We start from the raw sequence: 22,540 nt of genomic DNA, 5'->3' as shown, positions 1-22,540 counted from the left end.
TTCTTATTTTATTTATATTACAATACGGTCCGCCCCGGCTTCGCCCGTGGTACATAATATTTACGTTTTCTCTACATAAGAACCATCCTCGTACTTCAAGGAATATAATAAAAAAAGAATTATCGAAATCGGTTCAGCCGTTCTCGAGTTATGCGCTTACCAACACATCTTGCGATTCATTTTTATATATAAGATAAAATCTATGAGTGCGTAATTGAATTATAAAATATATAATATAAAATTGTAAATAATTCTCGTCATTACACGCTTTATATTAGCTTCACCTGTATGTTTGTTTGTAACCGACTTCTTTGGGCGCGATTTTGACCTACTTTAAACGGCCAGATTTCGTTCAAACTTTGTAGATTTATTGAGGACCGATGACAATACACTAATTTGATAAAATTTTCTATTTTTTAGTTCGTTTTTCTATAAAAGGGCGTGTTTTTTAGTTTTTTCAAACTATTATTTTTTTTTAATGTTTTTAACCTAAACTAACCTACGCCCAAAATAAGATAATCAATCCTTTTCTGAGGTTTGCCTTTAAAAAAAAATATTTGTCGTTTTGCTAGAGGTATCGTTTACGCTTTCGTAAGAATTACCTTATTATTAAAAGCTGTTTAACATTACTTCCGGACACTTTTACACTTATTACAAAAGGCTAACGGCCGGTTTTTTAATTGACTATTTAACGTTGAGACTTCTCAAACCATGCTTAAATGCTGCTTAAATGCATCTTTTATATAAACTTTCTCAAACCTTAATCAAATCAATTCTCAATTTCGGCCTTATCACTACATATGTACGTATTTAATAAGCAATGTTTTGGTTTGCATCTAATCTTCAGTAAGCAAACTCCATGTGGGCGTTTGGAATCTGTAGATACATCCGATTTCCAATTATTATTCGGCTCGGCTGTCGGATTAGTCTGGACGTGTCGGAGGGCAGATAGCCTGCATTGGGAACTATCGTAATTTTTGACAGATAATCTATAGTTATCACGGTATTTTTACTCATTGCATTTACGTGATTATAGCTTAATAAGTGTTCGTGTTCGTGTTCGTGAATTGAATTTGAATTTGAATTTGAATTTAAATTTGAATTTGAATTTGAGAGTTTGTGTTTGTGTTCGTGTTCGTGTTTGAGTTTGAGTTTAAGTTTGAGTTTGAGACTGTATTTGTGTTCGTGTTCGTGTTCGTGAATTGAATTTGAATTTTAATTTGAATTTGAATTTGAGAGTTTATGTTTGTGTTTGTGTTCGTGTTCGTGAATTGAATTTGAATTTGGATTTGAGAGTTTGTGTTTGTGTTTGTGTTCGTGTTCGTGTTCGTGTTCGTGAATTGAATTTGAATTTGAATTTGAATTTGAATTTCAGAGTTTGTGTTTGTGTTTGTGTTTGTGTTTGTGTTTGTGTTTGTGTTTGTGTTTGTGTTTGTGTTTGTGTTTGTGTTTGTGTTTGTGTTTGTGTTTGTGTTTGTGTTTGTGTTTGTGTTTGTGTTTGTGTTTGTGTTTGTGTTTGTGTTTGTGTTTGTGTTCGTGTTTGTGTTCGTGTTCTAATTATCAATTAATTATGCTTAACCAACGGAATTTTAAATAAAATTACCGGTTCTGCCTCTCGGTTTATGAATTCAAACGAAATTCCCGAAAATTGGGCCGGTATAAGGTCGGCTTTAATTAATAATTTTTCCGACCAAAGGGATGAAATCTCTTTGTACAATGACTTGTCTATGGCTTCACAGGGGTCCTCAACTCCTCAAATCCCAAACACCAACCACAATCACCCAGCACAAACAGCCATCCACATGCTTGGCGAACGTTCATAATGCTACATCCACACGCTGGCTGTTTGTCACAAACACCGCAAACAGCAAACGAATTCCCAAACACCAACCACAATCATCCAACACAAACAGCCATCCACATGCTTGGCGAACGTTCATAATGCTTCATCCACACGCTGGCTGTTTGTCACAAACTGAAACACCGCAAACAGCAAACGAAGTCCCAAACACCAACCACAATCACATGTTCGTGTTCGTGTAAGTGTAAACGCTATATTTGAATCCTATTTTGAGATACTTGGATGTAATTCTTTATTAAAAAGTATGACTGAAATAATTGCTTATGCAAAAAGGAAAAAAAACATGAATATTAAATATACACATGGTAGGTTCAATACACACATGGTAGGTCCCAACTTAATAAGTAGGTATATTGATTCTGATACTAGTTATGTAGGAATAAACTTAAGAATCCAGTTTCAATGTCGGAACAGAAAATGGGAATCAATAAACTTAGTCAACAACAAGATAATTTGCAAAAAGTTGACGTAGGTACCTTTTCGAGCTTTAAATCTATGCTAATATTATAGCTGAAGAGTTTGTTTGTTTGTTTGAACGCGCTTATCTTTAGAAGTAATGGTCCGATTTGAAAAATTATTTCGGTGTTGGATAGCCCATTTATCGAAGAAGGCCACGCTAAGACCAACAGAAGTGGAGCCACCCGGGCGAAACCGCGGAGTGCAGCTAGTTATTATTAAAATAAAATGCTATGCTATTTTTGGACACTTATTTCCACTTCACTTGTTTTCGAAATCTAAAACTATAGGTACCTAGCACTTTAGGTTATTGTAATTTTTGTGTTGATAAAATAATCTTACCATTCAAATTCCTACAATAAATACTGTGTACCAAAGTTATGGACGACGAAGAGATTTCGCAAGTGATTATAAATATTTTGATTCGACATCACGACATAGAGATTTGCTCAAAAAATATTAAAACGTAATTAATTGTAACTTTTTAAATGTAAATAATGAATTTTATTACATTATGCTGTAGTTTGAAATACTTAGGTATAAGTACTTAGTTGACTCTTTATCAGAATACCATGCGAAACCGCAAGTGAAGTTAGTATTCAAAATCAAAACTTTGCAAGTCTAAATAAAACCTCTTCGGTTGATAATTTATAAATATGAATTAGTCACAAGTTGTGCTGTGGTTGTGCTCAAATAATTTTAATATAATAATTAATAACATGTTTAACCCTTAATTTGGTATAGTCCGGTGTGACGGACACTTGTTTAAAATAAATCCTGCCAAGTTTTTATTTCATGTTCATCGATTTCTAATCGATTAAATGTTTATTTATACCATAAACAAATAGTAAAAAATTAAGTAATGATTGTGACAACATTGCATATGTCAGTTGGGACGTAAAATGTCTGCGAAAATGCAGCCACCTGTTTTGCTCAAGGTATTTATACCTATTTTTCTTATTTTTTGTGGAAAAATGAATTGAATTATATATTTATTTATTAGATAATAAACATTTCAATCATTATTTACAAAAACATACACACTTTATTACATTTTTATGGTGTTTATTTGTAACCAAAATGTTTTGTCCGTCACAGCGGACATTGCTAATTGTATAGAAAAGTACCACTTTATTACTATGTCCGCTGTGGCGGACACCGCCAAAATGTGGGTGCTTCTGCTTGTTTGGTTATGGTTCTGAGTTTGGATTTTTTTTCTTTGCCAACAGCCTAATCGCGCAAGTAAAATTATTACTTTAGTGCCGAATGAACATGCACCTTCCGATGCTAGCGAAATATCAGATTCGGAAACTGAATTGCATGATGCAAGTACTAATTCTTCCACCCCTTGTTTTCTCCTGCACCATATTCCCTTGCTAACGTAACGATAGATACATCCGACGATGAAGAATTACACTCCGAAGATTCTGATAGACCTGCTGATGACCAGAGTCTTTCGTGCGTAAATTGGCGAGACTTTTTTTGAAAATGTTCTATCTCTATCTGCTATTCCTAGATTGCCTGCAACGCCTATAACAACAATAGCTTCTTGATTAGCACCCCGAAAAATAAGTACTAAGAAACCACCCACAGTCAAAGCCAAAAGACCAAAAAAAAAAACAACTTTCAGCTGACTTACAATTATTGGAAAGTAACTCAATTCCGTCACCAAGCGACAATAGAAGAAGGTGAGGAGGATGATTACATAGACATGCCAGAAGATGATTCACCGTTGAGTTTCTTTCACCTTTTTTTCTCAAGATATTTTTACTAGTTTCGTAGAGCAGACAAACTTATATTCAGTTCAAAAAACCGGCAAGTCAATTCAACTAACAGAAGAAGAATTTAGACTTATTTTTTAATTTTCATACAAAATAAACATGAATTGTTTTTTTTTTTAATTTCCATATAAAATAAACTGTACTTCGGTATCAAATAGTTCTAAAATGTTCATTTCTGTATTTTTCTTTAGTAAAAAAAATAAAATTAACTGTGGTTTTTATTTTCCGTAATTTGGCAGTGTCCGCTGTGACGGACACCAGTTTTCCCAGCAGTGGGCAATGGTAGATTTTTTTTTCATTTTTTGAGAACTTTATGACATACTCCTGAAACCACAAAATTGTCAAATTCATATATTTTGAATATTTTTATCCGTGCCAAATTAAGGGTTAAAAGCACATTATGGAAGTTATAATATTATTTGGACATTAAGTAAATAATATATCTAAGTAATATAATAACTATGTACATATTATGTTTTAATGTGTAAATAAGCAAATCATCAAATTCAGAACATTTGATGATAATATTAGTAATTAAGTACCTAGTATATTTCTTCAGATTCAATAAATCCTGAACGGCGGTTTTCCAGAGGTCCCCAGGCAACGTAAACGCCGCTGTTTTAAATAGATAATGGTTTTCTCATGGTTTTCTCATCATGTAAAGAAAAGTGCATTAAATGTATGCGATGCGATTCCTTAATTTAAAAGCTTCAGCAACATAAGAACGGTGTTGACTTTATAATTGACCTTTGTATTTTAACTAAATATTTCTTATACCTAGTTAATAGAAGGATAAATTTAGTCCTTTATCGGGAGTAAATAAATCGTTATTTTATAAATTAGCTTCGATAATGAGTTATGACGTAGTTTGCTAGAGCTATGATTTCACGGAAACTATAAAGAAACCAGTTTATTACAAACAAATGCAAAGTGCAGCTCGATCCAGGAAAGTAATTAATTTTTTTGCTGGAAATCTGAAACTTTTAGTTCTCAGAGAAGAGCAATCATCGCAAATAATGAGAATAACTAAGTCTTCTTTTGGTATAGCGTTATTATAAAATGGTGGTGTAAATTACAAACTATTTTACTAAAGACTTCCCTGGCATTTAGGTAATCGGATTCCTTTTGATTTCTCGAAATAAAAATGTTAGTTAATTCCTTTGATAGAAATGTTAAAGTGCAATAAAGGTGTGTTTAATTTTCATTAAATAAGTTACATTGAAATGTATTTTTTAATTTTTTATGATAGTTTGAAGGTATCAATCTCACTCTCGGGGCTATTGAAGTTGAGTTTTAAGGCAAGACCAGAAAAAAATAAAAATTATTATCACACAAAATAATGAAATGGTCGTTAAATTATCATCAGCATCCGATATGAGACTCATTTATTAGTTACAAAGCGAATTCTGCAACAACTATATAATTTCACATTGTTTCTCAATGGAAATCTATCAAACACACTTGTTTAGCATGTAAAACATAAAATATTATGATATATTGAGACAAAGTATGACATTGCACAAAATATTCAAGAAGTACCTACAGTTAAATCTGACCTTGAATACAATATGTTATCAACTTCAATCATTTTTGGGAATCGCATCTCGCTCGTGATAAAATTTATACTAAACTATATGATAACGCATATTCGCTTGGCAATAAGATTGTGGTGACCACTGGCGCCGAGAAATCTAGAATTCATGCATAATAAATGATGTTAAAACAAACCTATGGAAACGGAGTTAATTAATATTGAACAGGAAATGATACGGTCGAACATTTACTAAGATTATTTTTTTGTGTAAAATGGGTTTACAAGAAAATAGAATCATTGATTGCAAGCCACTTCACGACTTGCCTAATGCGACAATCCCTGCAAAAGTACCTATTTGAATAACATAATGTAACACCTTAAAGGTACCACAATGAAAGCAAAGAACTGAAATGAATTAAAATAGACGAGTCTATTCGTATAGGAGCTACCAACGTTGACAAGAGAGCATTTTAGTATAGTTGGTTCTTTGATATACTGTTCCTCTTGCTATTTCGGTTAGAGTCCGGGCTGTCTGGCTGGTCGCAGTGGTTGCGTTTTTTAGTGCGCATCTCATCTGCACAGGATAATTTCCCTAATTTGAAGTCATTTTTAACGCGTAATTTTTAATATTTTACCTTTAGATAGATCCATCAGACATAATTTTTTTATTGCAAGACGTTTTTTTCGTTGTTAAATAGGTACCAGACGCAATTTTTTATTTCGTTTTTATAAAAAATTCAAATTATTTTAGAATGTCTGTAAATTTCATATTATGTTCTTCAAACATAATATAATCTAAAATTAATTAGCCAGACTCTAATTCGATTGTTAAGTATTAAATAATGTGTATAAATAAAAAAAAGTAATGAAGCATGCAGCTCATCAGCTAGTGTATTTTAACTATGCGACAGGAAATAATTGCAAGAATACAATATTATTTACACTTGTTCTTATAAATAAAAGCTAAAATGAAAAAAAAAACATAAAAGTGAAAAATAAATTAAAGTTACCATACATTGAAAAGAATGGAATAAAAACTATATCAATGAAGGTTAAACAATTACATTGTTCAATTTAAAAAGCCATCTTCATAATCATCATCATCATCATCTTTCCTCACACTGTCAGAATTATTTATGTTATCGTCTAAGGAATTGTTATTGTTTTCCAATATTCCATCATCTGTAAACAACTAGAAAGTTTGTTTCAATATTGATGTACACACGTACACACACACAACACACACACACCACACCACACACGACACACACACGTGAACACACACACACACGCATGTTTAAGTTTGTATTGAATTTAACTAAAGTAGTTAGCATGAATTTATATAGGTAGGTATACTAGCGGTCCGCCCCGGCTTCGCCCGTGGTACCTACATGTATAAACTATCCTATCTCTCAAGTTGAATCGAACTGCACATGGTGTGCGAATTTTATTATAATCGGTTAAGTGGTTTAGGAGTCCATTGAGGACAAACATTATGACACGAGATTTATGTATATATATATTAAGAACTAGCGGTCCGCCCCGGCTTCGCCCGTGGTACATATTTACGTTTTCTCTACATAAAAACCATCCTCGTATTTCAAGGAATATAATAGAAAAGAATTATCGAAATCGGTTCAGCCGTTCACACGTGATGCCATGACAACGCGAAACGGGTGCAGACCCGCCGCCTTTTTATAGCTCCCGCCGCGAAGCACGTCGAACGCGGCAACTGATACACAAAAACAATCCTTATGGCATGATTCTGTTACAGGTATATTAAGAAGAGCTGGAACGTCAACACATTTACACATTGCACATGTTAGGCCGGGAGATACTGACACAAAATTTCGGGCCATTTGTATGGCGGTCTAGAGGGGTCTTAGTACGCAATGACAAAAAGAAAAATGATGGTCAGAACGCTGGTACCGGCGGACTAGTCGCGTGGGCGTTAGTCACACTCGTCGGATAAATAGCGAAAGTCCAACGGTTTGTAACACAAAAATTTTAGAATTTACCGATAGCCCTTAAAAAAGATGTAGGCGGTAGTGTCATGCCATACAGTTACGATGTGACTTACAGTCCGCCATACCGACGTGAATGCGTTGATTTAAAAAAAACAATTCAACCATTTGTACCGGGCTCACTTTTGCACAGGTAACCATCGTCGTGCAGCCATTTACTAAAATCGCCATGCCATACTTTTCGGACGATTCCAAATGGTCGCCATACCGCGGAAAAGTCAAACGATTTGTAAATCGTTTGACTTTCGCTATTTATCCGACGAGTTCGACTAACGCCCACGCGACTAGTCCGCCGGTACCAGCGTTCTGAGTTCTGACCATCATTTTTCTTTTAGTCATTGCATAATAAGACCTCTGTAGAACCGCCATTCTGTTACAAATGACCCGAAATTTTGTGTCAGTATCTCCCGGCCTATGCATGTGTCATATTTTGCAATTGTTTATAAATACAGGGTGATGTAATTGGTGTAGTACGAATATCTAAAAATCTATGAAGAATTTTGTGATACAGTAAATGGAAGAATATTATAGACTATTTTACAGTATTTAATAAAATCATTTAATTTTTTGTTCATTTTCATTAGAAATGTCAATTTTTCTCACCAAGGTGGAAATTTGGATGATAAGGATCTTGTTAGAAAAATATAAATTTTGACTAAAATCGGCATTTTTTTTTTCAAAAATCAAATAACTAATTAATAATCAGAGTTATCACATTATTAAAAAAAATAAGCCAAACTATACACAATTTTTACCTACTTGATGCAATCCTCAAAGATCATGGACATAGTGTATTGCGCCTTCCACCATACCATCCAGAACTCAACCCAATAGAGTTACTATGGGGCATAATTAAAGGGAAAGCAGCATCACAAAATGTGAACTTTAACTTGAAAACTGTGTAAGAATTATTTAGAAAGGAAGCAAATGCTATTAGTCTGGATATGTTTAGTGACGTTTGGAGAAAGACGCGAGAACATGAGGAAAAATATATTCAATTAGAACCAAAAGTAGATAATTACACTGACTCATTTATAATAACATTAAGAAATTCCGACAACGAAACATCGAGTTCTTCGAGCGATGAAAGTTACAGTGAAGTAGAAGATTACGATTATGATTAAATAGATTCTTCTTCTTCTCTATAGATACTGCTTTCTGAATTGGTGGTAAATGTTAAAACTGTTAAACTGTTATGACGATTCAAAAGTGCTTCTAGAAGAAGTCTAATTGTATAAATGTTTGAGTTTGAGTTTAAAACCAATAGTGTGAAAATTATACAATAAACATGTAACACATATTTGTTAGCGCGTATTGGTAGGTATTACGTACTTACTACAAATATAATATTTCTTAGATATCTTTACTCGACCAAAGTCAGGAATTTAATTATTATTTGATAATTGAATTATTATTAATACTTTTATCCAATTGATTATTATTAGAATAAATAATTAACTTCATCAATTGATTTACTTTTAAATTATAATTTTACAGGTAAATTATGAGAGCTTTCATAAGTAATTATATTTGCATATACATATCTACAACGCACCCATTTTACAATTCAAGTCTAAAATGAAACTAGAGTCGCATTTATTTTTGAACATACTGTAAGTGAAATTGCATAAGTGTGAGTACTGTGAACATGCCAGCTTTCCTTAATTGACCGATATCTGTATTCACATTACACGCGCGATGACTTATAGCGTATTTCATGTATAACTTTGGTGTTTCTACACCGATTTACATGATTCTTTTACTATAACCTGCCCAGGAGTATGAAGAATAATTGTGCCAAATTTGGTTAAAATCCGTCGTGTAGTTTTTGTTTCTATAACGAATATACAGACAGACAGACAGACAGACAGACAGACAAAAATTTTACTGATTGCATTTTTGGCATCAGTAGCGATCCCTTATCACCCCTTCATAGTTTTTTTTAAATATATTTCATGTACAGAATTGGCCTCTCTACAGATTTATTATAAGTATAGATTAAGATTAATGAATTAATATTGTTATCATCATCACTACATAGTATAAAAAAAAGTCGCTTTCTCTGTCCCTATGTCTCTTTAAATCTTTGAAACTACGCAACGGATTTTGATGTGGTTTTTTTAAATAGATAGAGTGATTCAATTGGGAGGTTTATATGTATAATAACTTCCATTAAATAGTGGAGAAGTACCTACTGTTATTTTTGAGGTTTCTAATGTGATTACGTAAATAATTACAATTTTTCCACTTACAGTGCAAACGGAGGCACCCTACGAGTTTTATCAAAATAATGTACTAACTACATTGAAAAGGTCTACAGAAAAGTCCGTGATGGTATATGTCTATCTCTTATGGATAACCCACAATAACTTTTTTTATCATTTACTTTTTACGACAAATAATGGCTAATTTTCGAAGCGATTTTAACCAATACAGCATTAATCCTTAACCAATTAAAGACCTTGAATTCATTGTTCATTTAATATAGATCTATATGGCCTTTTACACATGGATTTAAGTGAATATTTTCGAAGATATTACAGATTTAAAAATTGCGGGACGTAGCGTTTGCGGCGGTACCAGCCGGCCGCCCGGCTATCTAACATTATAAAGAGGAAAGCTTTGTTTGTTTGTTTGTTTGATTGTAATGAATAGGCTCATAAACTACTGGACCGATTTTAAAAATTCTTTCACCATTCGAAAGCTACATTATCCACGAGTAACATAGGCTAGGTTTTATCCCGGAAATCCCACGGGAACGGGAACTATGCGGGTTTTTCTTTGAAAACGCGGGCGAAGCCGCAGGCGGAAAGCTAGTATTTTATACCCGTGCGAAGCCGGAGCGGGCCGCTATGTTTTTATATTCAACGTTCACAGTTTTTCTGTAGTGTATTTAGCGATTATTGCACCCGTGCGAAGCCAGGGCCGGGCGGGTCGCTAGTTAATATTAGATATATATTAGAAAATTTAACTTGTATTGGCAACACAGTATTTTGTTTGTGGTTCTTTTTCTTCTTGTACGCGGTGTGTAATGTGTGGTATTAGGCAATGTGCTATTGGAAACAATATACATAAGTTTATGTAATCGCTGTTTTCATTTAAACCCATAACTAGATAAGTAATAAAAAAATTGTTTTGTATAGAAGATTGTTGATGTACCCTAATAGTTTATTTTTTAGCCTAAGGAATAAAATGTACCAATGGAAGGTACTTGTTCCCACAATACAGGGAATCCTAGAGTAGGAACAATTCAATTTCTATGCATCTTAGGTATATTTTCGAAAAAAAGAAGTTATTTTTTATTGTTATTTAATTTTCGCGGCCGACCCTTTCTATCTCTCTTGCACTTTAAACTATCTCTCCATATACACAATCATCAAATTGTTATACTTACCTACTTTCACTACGTTTTTATTTGTACATATTAATTAATACTTAACAATCGAATTAGCGTCTGGCTAATTAATTTTAGATTATATTATGTTTGAAGAACATAATATGAAATTTACAGACATTCTAAAATAATTTGAATTTTTTATAAAAACGAAATTAAAAATTGCGTCTGGCACCTATTTAACAACGAAAAAAACGTCTTGCAATAAAAAAATTATGATTGATGGATCTATCTAAAGGCAAAAGTTTAAAAATTACGCGTTAAAAAATGACTTTAAATTAAGGATAATTTCCTGTGCAGATAAGATGCGCACTACTGAACGCAACCACTCCGGCCAGCCAGACTGCGCGGACTCTAACCGAAATAGCTAGAGGAACAATATATCAAAAAACCAGCTATACTAAAATGACTTCTTTTTCAACGTTAATAGCTCCCGTACCAATTCAAGAAAAATTTGACGATCAACTCTAGCTAAGCAAGTGAGGTGTAGATTGAAAATAAATGTGATGAAAAGTAATATGTATCCACAACACCAAGTCGAGTATGGCAAGTTTCAATAATTCGTCTCAAAAAAACGTTCAAACTTTTTTTGAGGGCTTAGGTACCTATTCGAAATTTCGTAGCGTAGCTTTTCGTAGGTATCTATCACATTTCCCGATTCATAATATTGAATCTACAACTTAGATAAATATGAGTCTCTGTCATTGTCGTTGCAATGCAATTTATTGAATATGTTAAAATAAATTCATCATAATGATTTAATACTTGCATTTAATACTTGCAATAACGTATTAAAAATTGTTAACAAATTCCATCCTAACATAATTGACAGGACATTTAATAATTTATCCTCGTTTTAACATAAGTCGTTCTAATAACGTAGTAAATAATAATAAATAATGCATTTATTCAATATTCATTCATCATTGTACTTATTTATAAGGTAAAACAAAACGAGATAAAAAATCAAAAATAAATCTTTAAGCTGTTTGAAGTCTTCATAACCTATCTTTAACGCCGCGCCGTCCTAACTCTTTTGTAAACAAGTTTATTTTGTTTTCGTTGTATTTGGTAAACAAAACTTTTGAAGTAAAACTGTGCTTACTTTTATAAAGTCATATGAGCCTCGGGCCTCCGGCAAAGATCCGCTGTTATACAGGGCATCTACAGTTTAAAGCATTCCTAGACAATCAATCATATTACTTTAATTGATTAATAATGGCATTAATATATGTATGCTCCAAGTACAAGGTTAAATAGAAAACACTGTTTGTAGAATTGCGTTCTAAATGGTCATAGGAATTATAAAGGCGCGATATAATGTTCCAATGACTTGCGACTATATTTGGCATATTAAATTAGAATTCGTTTCCATTGTAGGCAATAATATTATTATGTCATTCTAGGTTTGCGAATAGTACCTATTAGCAATTCTTAATTGTTAGAATAATGACGACTCTGAGTCCCAATAGTACCTATTAGTGGCCTATTTTAATAATTGCGACGTATTTCGGCAAATTATGACGAATAGACGTGAAGATAGATACTACAATCATAATGTATATTAACTCCTTGCAATAGGGTATGTAGGTGGTTCATATAATAATTGTAGCGATTTACCATTTTTTGAAAATTCGCATAATAAGTACGTAGGTATGCAAATTTCCGACGGCAAAAATATGTTAATAATTCGCACTATTGAGGATCTACTGTATTTCGCTATAATCAATTAACACTATTGTGAAAAGAAACTAAACCAACAAATATAACTGGATACACTGAGCTTTTGAATGGCGTAGGAGCGACTTCAAACTCACTTTACACTGCTAAGAGTAACGTAAAAATCGTAGAATATCTATAACCATGATGTACACGGCTCAATGTCAGATATCAATGCACAGATGCTTGATGGACAGTATCACCTGTGCCTCTATCTCGCAATCCTAGATGACGTTATCGATATATCTCTAGATATTGTTCCTTCGATAAAATTCAGCTGCTTCTTCTGCATCCATTACATTTGTCGCGGATCGCACACACGTTTCAACGCGGTCGCAATGAACAGTAAGTAAAAGTTAATTAATTATTTAAAAGTTATTTATTTAATAAAAGTGTAGGTTAGGTTAGTCAAGTGAATAAAAAAATGAGCATTGTATTCATAAGGAAATTAGGATATTTCCACTCTTACGTAACATGTTTGAAAATTTCGTGATAATTATTATGTAAGAAGGTAGTATAGCTTAGTGATGAGTGATGTGGCTTAAAAGCTTCGCTTATTATTTATGCAGTGTATGGCTTTATCATTAACATATTTTCGTATGCTTCTGGTAAGAAATTATTCGGTAGAGTCACGGGGTTTGACATACAGTTAGATATTTTTGCAAAGTAGGTGTGTGTTACAAAACTAATAACCTACTAACTACATAATATAACCTACGCGCCAAATCAATGACTAATGTGTCTGAAGACGTTAACTGTTATAAATTTTAATTTAAGTACATACCTACCCAAGTCGTAATTTTTATTCTCATTATTATTAAATCAAACGTAAACTAGATGTGTTGAAATATGAATACTTATAAGCAAATCATTATGTACGTAATTTAGGCATACCACCCAAGAATTACCATTATTCGAATAGAACTCACGCTCCTATTGCAGTTCGGGATGATTACATAATTATTCATTCACGAGCTAGTTGACAGTTTCAGATGCAATTCTGAACTAACGTTGTCTGAAGTCATTTCCTTGAATTCAAAATGTCTAGAATATTCTTGAGAGATCCTACCTTTGCCGAACGTGTGCCATATATATTTATTAACTAGCCAAGTGCTCACAAGACTGATATAATAATATAGTTTCCCGTTTATTGTCACTTTATTGATAAAGTAGGTTTTAAAAATGTCAGTTTACTCAGAATTTTTCGAACAGTTTCCTTCGGTTGAAATCACGTGCTGTTTTTTACCGTTTGACCGTTATCTTAAAGAGGCAAGCACTTGAAGAAAAAATATTGTAAAGAGCTGCGATAAGAGATTACAATTTACTGAAAATCGTTGCGTAGAATATAATCTGGAAATTTTCTTAAATTACTTACTTATCTAAATGGTTAAAAAGTTTTATATTCGTCATATTTTTTGAGTATTTAGGTATTGTGGAATCATTCAATCATTCACCAAAATTGTATTTTCATCTTCATCACGTCAAGATCTTTTCACAACTCTTTACTATTATCTAGGTACTCTTGTGGTCAAAGTAGTCAAAAACTATTACTTAATAAATTATTTGCTTTGAATTATTATTAGGTACATAATACATATCTTCTTCTTATATATAAAAATGAATCACAAAATGTGTTGGTAAGCGCATAACTCGAGAACGGCTGAACCGATTTCGATAATTCTTTTTTTATTATATTCCTTGAAGTACGAGGATGGTTCTTATGTAGAGAAAACGTAAACATGTACCACGGGCGAAGCCGGGGCGGACCGCTAGTTACATATACAATTCTAAAATTTAAATGATGACCTTATGATGACAATCAGTTTCTAATTTATTGTTAGATATTATTCATATTTGCGAGAAATTTGTTTTGTTTCTCCAAAACTTTCCACTTCCTGTCTCAGGTGCAATTCAGATCTTACACCCACGATTCTGATGGCATATTGAAAAGTATTTAACGTAAAGCGTTCTTTAAAACTTAAATTACTTTTAAGTTACGATTCTATTTACATACACTCGCACATTATATTATAAAAAAGATCTTTTGAAGACATGGTTAAAAGTAATAACTCATAATATTATTAATGTAATATTAATTACCAACTTTACGGACGTAATTTTTTTGTTCACAATAATGAAAATTTTTAGGTATTTTAAGAATAATCTGCAGGTAGTGGATACTCAAATTAATTAGCGCCTGTTTCATAATTCATTGATGAAGCATAGTTAGATTTAGGTAGAGATTTTACTTAAATATGGGGTTTGTTAGCTAATTTGCTAATAGACTTAACTTGAAAAGAACTATTGTGTGGTTCATAAAATGTGGCATTTTAATAGCATTAGCATCTAAACCAGATTCAAAATTAAAACATTTATTACAAATATGTAATCAATAAATAATAAATTCTTATTCATTTCTTTCAGCTGCCCTCAGAGTAGTGTGTTTCGCGGCGGCGCTGGTCAGCGCCTCCGCCTTCTCAATCGAATTGAGACAAGATCCGGAGACGTTATGCATCGGCCAAGAGAACTTCTTGCGCATTCCCAAAGCCGAGGGCTGCACCTTCTACTTCCAATGCTATGCTGGACGGTCATACTTGATGCAGTGCCCGTATGGAGCATGGTTTAATGAACAGGAACAGGTGGGTTGAATGAATTTATTATCCCACATATACAGGACAAATACGGGTTATATCCAACCATAAGAGTAAAAGCTGTTGTAAGCTCATAAATGGTATGCTAGTTAAGTAGTACAATGGAAAATACATGTTTAACGCTAACTGCGTTAAAACATATTATCTATATTTTCCGTTAAAATGTTTATGATTAATTAATATCAAATTTGAAAAAGCGTTTTAAGCCAACAATAATGTTTAAGAATTTATCTAAAGTCTTATCAATAAATCAATAAATTATCTTTCATTTATAGGTATGCGATTCGTCTGATCCCCCAGCTGGTTGTGAAGTCGAGCAAGAACCAGCTCCAATCCCACAACCTGAGCCCGAACCAGAGCCAGAGGTAGAAGAATCCGAAGAAGTAGAAGAAGCTGAGCCAGAAGAATCCGAAGAAGTAGAGGAAGTTGAGCCAGAAGACAACGAAGAAGTAGAAGAACCTGAAGCAGAAGATAACGAAGAAGAAGAAGCTGAACCAGAAGATGACGAAGATAATAGAGAACAATCAGAAGATCAGGTTGAGGAAGAGGAGGCTGAAACAGAGGAACCCGAAGAAGAAGCGGAACAAGAATCAGAATCTTCAGAAGAGTCAGAAGAAGCAAACAGACTTAGAAAGAGACATATTAAACAAAACGACATTGATATGCCAGAAGAAGGTGATATTGAATATGAAGAAATTATACCTCTTGTGAAAAGCAAAAAACTGAAACACCACGATCACGATCATGATGACGACGATCATGAGCATCATCATCATCATCACCACGATCATGACCACGAACATGACCATGACCACGACCACCATCACGATCACGACCATCATGATCATGACCACGATCACGACCATCATGATCATGACCACGATCACGAACATGACCATGACCACGATCACGACCATGATCACGATCACGACCATGACCACGATCATGATCATGACCACGACCATGATCATGAACATGACCACGAACATTCTCATGAGGATCAACTTGAAGGTTCTGGTGAAGCTCTTGAACAAGCGCGTAAAATATCTAATAAGCGTATTAAATTACAAGAAGAAGTTGAGAATGAGGACGAAGTAGAAGACGAGATCAAGAGATCGAAGAGACAGGAGGAGAATGGCGATGACAACGACGATGAAGATGAGGATGTTGAAGATGATTTAAGAACAGTGTTTAAGAAACGTACCTTAAAACAAGTTGAGGATGAAGATGAAGACGATGATGATGATGAATCCGATGTCAAAATAATCCGTAAAAGAAGACAAGTCGAAGACGAGGAAATTGAAGAAGAATCTGACGGTGAAGAGAAACGTCGTAAGAGACAGAATGACGAGGATGAAAATGATGAGAATGGTGACGATGCTGATGATGGTGATAATGATGACGATGACGAGGAACGCCGCAAAAGACAAAATGATGAAGAGGATGAGGAAGATGACGATAATGACGACGAAGAGCGCCGTAAAAGACAGAACGATGAAGATGAAGACGATGATGACGATGACGATGATGATGATGACGATGAAGCTGAAGATAGATTAAAGCGTCAAAAGCGACAAGCTGAAGATGAGGATGAAGAGGGATCTGGCGATGAAGAAAAACGCCGCAAGAGACAAAACGATGAAAACGAAGATGATGAGGATGACGAAGAAGAAAGACGCAAACGGCAAGAGGATGAAGAGGATAATGAAGAAGACGACGACGAATCTGGCAAAAAACTAAAGCGTCAAAAGAGACAAGTCGAAGACGAAGACAATGAGGAATCTGACGTTGAAGAGGAACGTCGTAAAAGGCAAGAGGACGAAGATGAAGATGAAGAAGATGACGATGAAGAACGCCGCAAAAGGCAAAAAGACGAAGAGAATGATGATGAAGATGGAGAGGCTGAAGAGGATGATTCTGACAGTAAATTGAAGCGTCAAAAGAGACAAGCTGAAGACGAAGTAGATGAAGAAGATTCTGAAGATAGTTTAAAGCGTCAAGAGGAAGAAGGTGACTATGATGATGATGATGATAAAGATGATGACGAAGAACGCCGCAAAAGGCAAGAGGATGACGACAATGACGACGACGATGAAGATGGTGAAGAGGATGATAATGACAGTAAATTGAAGCGTCAAGAGGATGACAACGATGATGATGATGATGACGATGAGGATGAAGAGAAATTCAAACTTTTGAAACTAATTCGCCGATCTTTAAAACAAAGTGATGACGACGAACAAGAAGATGAGGAAGAGACTTTGAAGAAAATGCGACAGGAAGAATCTGACGGTGATGATGATGAGGATGACGAAGACGCTGAATCTGATGATGTTGAAGACGAAGATGAAGATGATGATGATGATGAAGAATCAAAGAAACTGAAGCAAGACGATTCGGAAGATGAAGAAAATGAAAGTGTGGAAGAAGGAAATCTATTCTATAGATGGCTGCACAGAACTTTCGCTTAAGACGTTGGTGTATTTCAAACGCATCTCCATATCGAGTGCTCCTTTGAAATAAAGTAGTTATTAGTTATTTATTATTAAGAGTTATGAGCAGAATCACTTTGTGCAATTTTGTAAATATATTTCGACGTGAGCGTGTAATAAATTTATTTCTTGCGTATTATTTGTTTGGCATTTTATCCTTAGCTTTGCCATTAAAACTAGCTTTACAAATTACAACAACACAACTTGAACCGAAAATGAAACTAAATGAGATAATGAGACAAATCCAAACCTAGATACTATTTATTTGAATAGGCACTACGTTTCATATTATGTAGATCATATTTTAAGAAGGGTTGAATTAATTGAAATAACCATTCCCTTGGAAGTAGGTAACATTTGAATGAATTTATGAACCTCCGTACCTTTTCAGAATATAAGGAATAAACGATACCTTCTTTATAAGGTAACACTCAACTTCATTAAAATCGAAAATTCTTTAGTGAATTCATATTTTATTTAGTTTTGTTTATTAATAGTTAGTTTTGAAAATAAAATTCATGTGTTTGAGAGTTACGTACCTATGTTCTCTTTTATTATTTAAAAAAACTAATATTTTCTACATTCTGTGGATAACGTTCCCATAGGGAAATGTGTTTTGTACTGGACCACAATACCTTTAAGCATTGCAACATTTCTTACAGAAAGGACACACGTCGTTCCCCGTACGACCTCAGCAGCTCTAATGGCGCCGTTTCATTAGTCGATAGGGCCCGCATGCGGGGTGCGAGAGATTTCTGGAACGCGTGCCACAGGGCCAGCATTCGGGGAACCGTTTTCATTAGTCGATAGGGCCCGCATGCGGGGTGTAGGGAGAACCTCCATTTTACGTCGCCAGTTATTAACAAGAGTGGCACTGAAACAGACGTTCTTGTCATGGATCAACAATTAATGTTATGTGGAGCAATTTTGAGTGCCTGTGTCTTATTGAAGGAGAAACTATTAGCCTCACTGAAGAAAAAGAAAAAAAGGTAATGAAAAAGTATTTGACTTAAGACCCGCAAGCTGTATATTGACCGATGAATTTCATTGGTCGATATCACGGTCGGTATTAAGCATGCGGGGAACTTGTTTTCATTGGTTGTTATCTCGCCTGCGGGGACTCCCCGTATGCTGTATACCGAACGAGTTAACGACTAATGAAACGGCGCCATTAATCACATTCTCTATAATATATCTATGTAAAAAACGAAATTTTCAAGCACTAAGCAGTCTGGACGTATTCAAGATCAGATAAATTTCAGAAGTGTTATCAGTTATTTAGTTCTAGGGTATGTTACAAATGTGTCAGGTCCCACAATGTAGCTAATAAGCTAGCTAGTAGCTACTAGTTCTTATACTTATAACTACTATGCGATTGATATATTATGTGTGAATTGAACATAATATTATGTACAAAAAAAATAGTAACATATTGTTACAAACAACCAAAACAAACGGTACTGAAATAAAACATTTATTTATTCGAATTTTTCCATTTTCCATCGGCTCTGAAAGCAGTTTCTACCGAGAAGAGCTAGAGTGAATCTCTTCTATAAAAAACTCGTCGTAAATTAAACTAAGTAAACTTAACAACATTTTTCATTTAAAAATGTAATTATTGTACCACAAAAATGCCCTGTGGTTCCTTAGAATAAAAATAAATTGTTATTAGAATAAAAAATATCCTGTCCAGGATTTTCCCAGTCAATCCATTTTTAATACATTTTTTAATACACTAAATCTTAATATACTATTATAAAGGCGAAAGTTTGTATGGATGTATGGATGTATCATGGATGTGTGGATGTATGGATGTTTGTTACTCTTTCACGTAAAAACTACTGAACCGATTACAATGAAATTTAGCACACATATAGAGGGTAACTTGGATTAACACATAGGATAGTTTTTATCCCGGAAATCCCACGGGAACGGGAACTATGCGGGTTTTCCTTTGAAAACGCGGGCGAAGCCGCGGGCAGAAATCTAGTTTATTATAAAATTGGTCTCATTCTATTATCACGCCGTTGCATTTCGACTTATATTCGGATCTTAGACCATATGTGTCTATTTAAAGTAAGTTACCTAATTAAACAATTTATTGTTTGACGCTAAGTGTAATGGACTAGGCAGTAATCAACATAACAAAAAATAATACACTATGACTTAAGAGGTTGTACTTAGTGGTACTTCTGTCAAAAATAATCTTATAACCTTTTCGATGAATTTTTATAGTACCTATTTTATATCAACTATACATCTTTACCATATAGATCTATTGAACAATTAGCTATCGATCATAGCCATATATCAACATCCTTTGAATTGTGTGAGGGTATAAAAAATAAAAATACAATTCGCATTCAATTTAGCAATTTATTACATCATTAATATACAAAATAAATCTCAAATACAATAATAATAATATAAGTAACACAACCAAAGCAAAACATTAAACATTGGATTTGAGAGATACGTTATATGTCGCGGAGGCCCGTTCAGTGTTGGCCGTAAATGCATTCGATACAATTTCCATATAAGTACTAGTTTGACTCGATTTAGATCCTTTCTCTACTCCCTGGCAGTAACTCCATCTGGCAACACCGCTTACAACGGACGCTTCCATCCGTGGAAAATTATTACAAGATTAATACTAAAATAGTTACAAAAATAAATATCTAAAATTGTAATAATAGCAAGAGCGTTACGATTTATGCAAGCCACGATGCTTTGAGCGGACAAATGTTATTTTTTTAATATTATATTTTTTCATCATGCAACACTACTACGGTTTAGGTAAAATGGAAGTCAAGTTTGTTTCAAAATTGTTAAAAAGTCATTAAAAAGTCACATAATATGTGTCAGTAATATACAAATCTAACTTGGTGATTAAAACATTTCTTGATATTGTTAAAAGGTATACGCGATGTTCAAACTTCAACAATTTATGGTCCACCTAAGGCATGATATAGAGGAGCTAACGCGTAGATATGTGATGTATTAAATCAATAGTATATTCCGCGCGATACAATATTTACGCAAATGTAATTCGACAATTATTAGTGACAGAAAAAAGGTACGATATTAATGTTGAAAAAATATTGAACTGTTAATTTTGTTAGCTAAACTGAAAGTGGAAAATTAGGGGATTATGAACATTAAATACGATTACATATTGCGTATATATTTTACCGTCGCAGATTACAAAAACTACCCCTAAGCGTATATAATGTTTGTATACCTAGCGCTTTACAAACGATATCCATACATGACCAGATACAATATATTCTACAAAGACTTTACGATACCATCAAACAAATTTCAGTCGAGATATTCACCAAACTTTTTTAACGAATTCCGTTAAAACAAGTCAATGAATACAGTAAAAATTCACTTCAAGATATCGTAAATTACAAAAATATCACGTTTACACATTGCCGCTTTGTCATATCCATGCAAATATAACGCCGAAAAGGAATCTACAAAACTAAGTAAATAAAATTATTATACAAAACTAATAATAATACAAACGGTGCGTTTTAAAATATCATATCAGAAACGAGAGGAACGTTCAATAATAATAAATAAACAAAACATCTATATACAAATAATAAAACCATGCTATGGATGCGACAAATAACAATACAGCATACAATTCCGTTCTTCGAATTCCTCGAAATAGCGCCACCTAGCGGCGTTACATGAAAATATCACGTGTACGAATACATAGTTACACTCGGTTAGTACAAAAATGACGATTTCTTAACCGCTGCTATAAAATTTAAAGCGTGCTCTTAACTTTAGTATCAAATCCTTTAGTTCAGTATAAAAAGTACGAAATAGCTGCTGTTGTATAAAACTGTATAATCTAACGTCGACACTTAGTGGGGGGCCGCCGGGTCAAAACAGCCCGAGGTCCTTCTTCATGTTGGTCTGCTTCCACGCCGGGAGCAACGCGAACTCCTCTTTGGTCATGCCGAAAGCCTCCTGTGAATTGCACAACGCATACTTTAAAACATTTGAGTTATATGATAAACGTCAGAAATTGAAAGAAACATTCGTGTGCACAAAAATAATAAACTTTTTTTATTTTACCCACACCATGTGCGATATTTAACAAGTGCCTCACATAATATTATGAAGTATGTAGGTTATATCAACAGTAATGATAATTTTAATATAAATAGTTATCACCTTTGAACTTATCAATGTCCCCCTTGATTTTGGATAAAATGAATTGGCTTCAATTTATTTATCATTCATACGTACCGCGAACTGCAGCGATTCCAAGATGACTGGTGACTATAAAAATATTTTTACAGATGTGTTATGTGCCGTGTTATTAGTGATTGTGTTATGTCCATAGTGGGTTACAAAATGAGTCACGTAAGTTGCAATGTGGCTGCAGCCTGCAGCGAAATGCCGTGGGCGCAAAGCTGCAGTGCAGCGCGCGGTGAATTGTGTTTTTGGCTGAGCGGTGCACGTGTGCTGCGTCCGATGCTTTGCTTTGTAGTGCGCTAGTGTGTTGTGGTGATGTATAGTGCGCTTTCTTTGCAGTGCGCTAGTGTGTTGTGGTGATGTATAGTGCGCTTTCTTTGCAGTGCGCTAGTGTGTTGTGGTGATGTATA

At 34.0% G+C, this 22,540-nt stretch overlaps 3 protein-coding genes across 7 annotated transcripts in view; 2 read left to right on the top strand and 1 right to left on the bottom strand.

The window, feature by feature from the left end:
- The window catches only part of LOC149483863 (regulation of nuclear pre-mRNA domain-containing protein 1B), a 155,383-nt gene that overhangs the window by 130,748 nt on the left and 2,095 nt on the right, over positions 1-22,540 (top strand). The window lies entirely within an intron of this gene.
- LOC149483864 (uncharacterized) lies at positions 12,225-18,048 on the top strand. The gene is made up of 3 exons (XM_089701310.1): positions 12,225-13,114; positions 15,194-15,408; positions 15,696-18,048. The coding sequence occupies exons 1-3, from the start codon at positions 12,931-12,933 to the stop codon at positions 17,889-17,891; spliced, it is 2,595 nt and encodes an 864-aa protein (XP_089557436.1). The 5' UTR covers positions 12,225-12,930; the 3' UTR covers positions 17,892-18,048.
- LOC149483860 (uncharacterized) overlaps positions 20,269-22,540 on the bottom strand; it is a 167,890-nt gene continuing 165,618 nt past the window's right edge. For all 5 annotated transcript variants that reach the window (XM_089701316.1, XM_089701317.1, XM_089701318.1 and 2 more), the window contains one exon: positions 20,269-21,899. In XM_089701316.1, coding sequence (XP_089557442.1) covers positions 21,813-21,899 — 87 coding nt within the window. In that variant the 3' untranslated portion in view covers positions 20,269-21,812. The remainder of the gene's footprint in view (positions 21,900-22,540) is intronic.

The sequence above is a fragment of the Colias philodice genome, chromosome 12 (genome assembly GCF_061535455.1).
Source record: "Colias philodice isolate Cphi_HAF_F1 chromosome 12, ilColPhil1 Martin Lab GWU primary, whole genome shotgun sequence".
Lineage (NCBI taxonomy): Eukaryota > Metazoa > Arthropoda > Insecta > Lepidoptera > Pieridae > Colias > Colias philodice.
The sequence above is the reverse complement of the archived record's forward strand: the minus strand, read 5'-3'. Positions and strand labels throughout refer to the sequence as shown.

Coding starts and splice junctions, on each gene's coding strand:
- LOC149483864 (XM_089701310.1), top strand. CDS start 12,931: ATGTCAGATATCAATGCACAGATGCTTGATGGACAGTATCACCTGTGC. Junction 13,115..15,193: donor CAACGCGGTCGCAATGAACA/GTAAGTAAAAGT, acceptor CATTTCTTTCAG/CTGCCCTCAGAGTAGTGTGT. Junction 15,409..15,695: donor GGTTTAATGAACAGGAACAG/GTGGGTTGAATG, acceptor TTTCATTTATAG/GTATGCGATTCGTCTGATCC.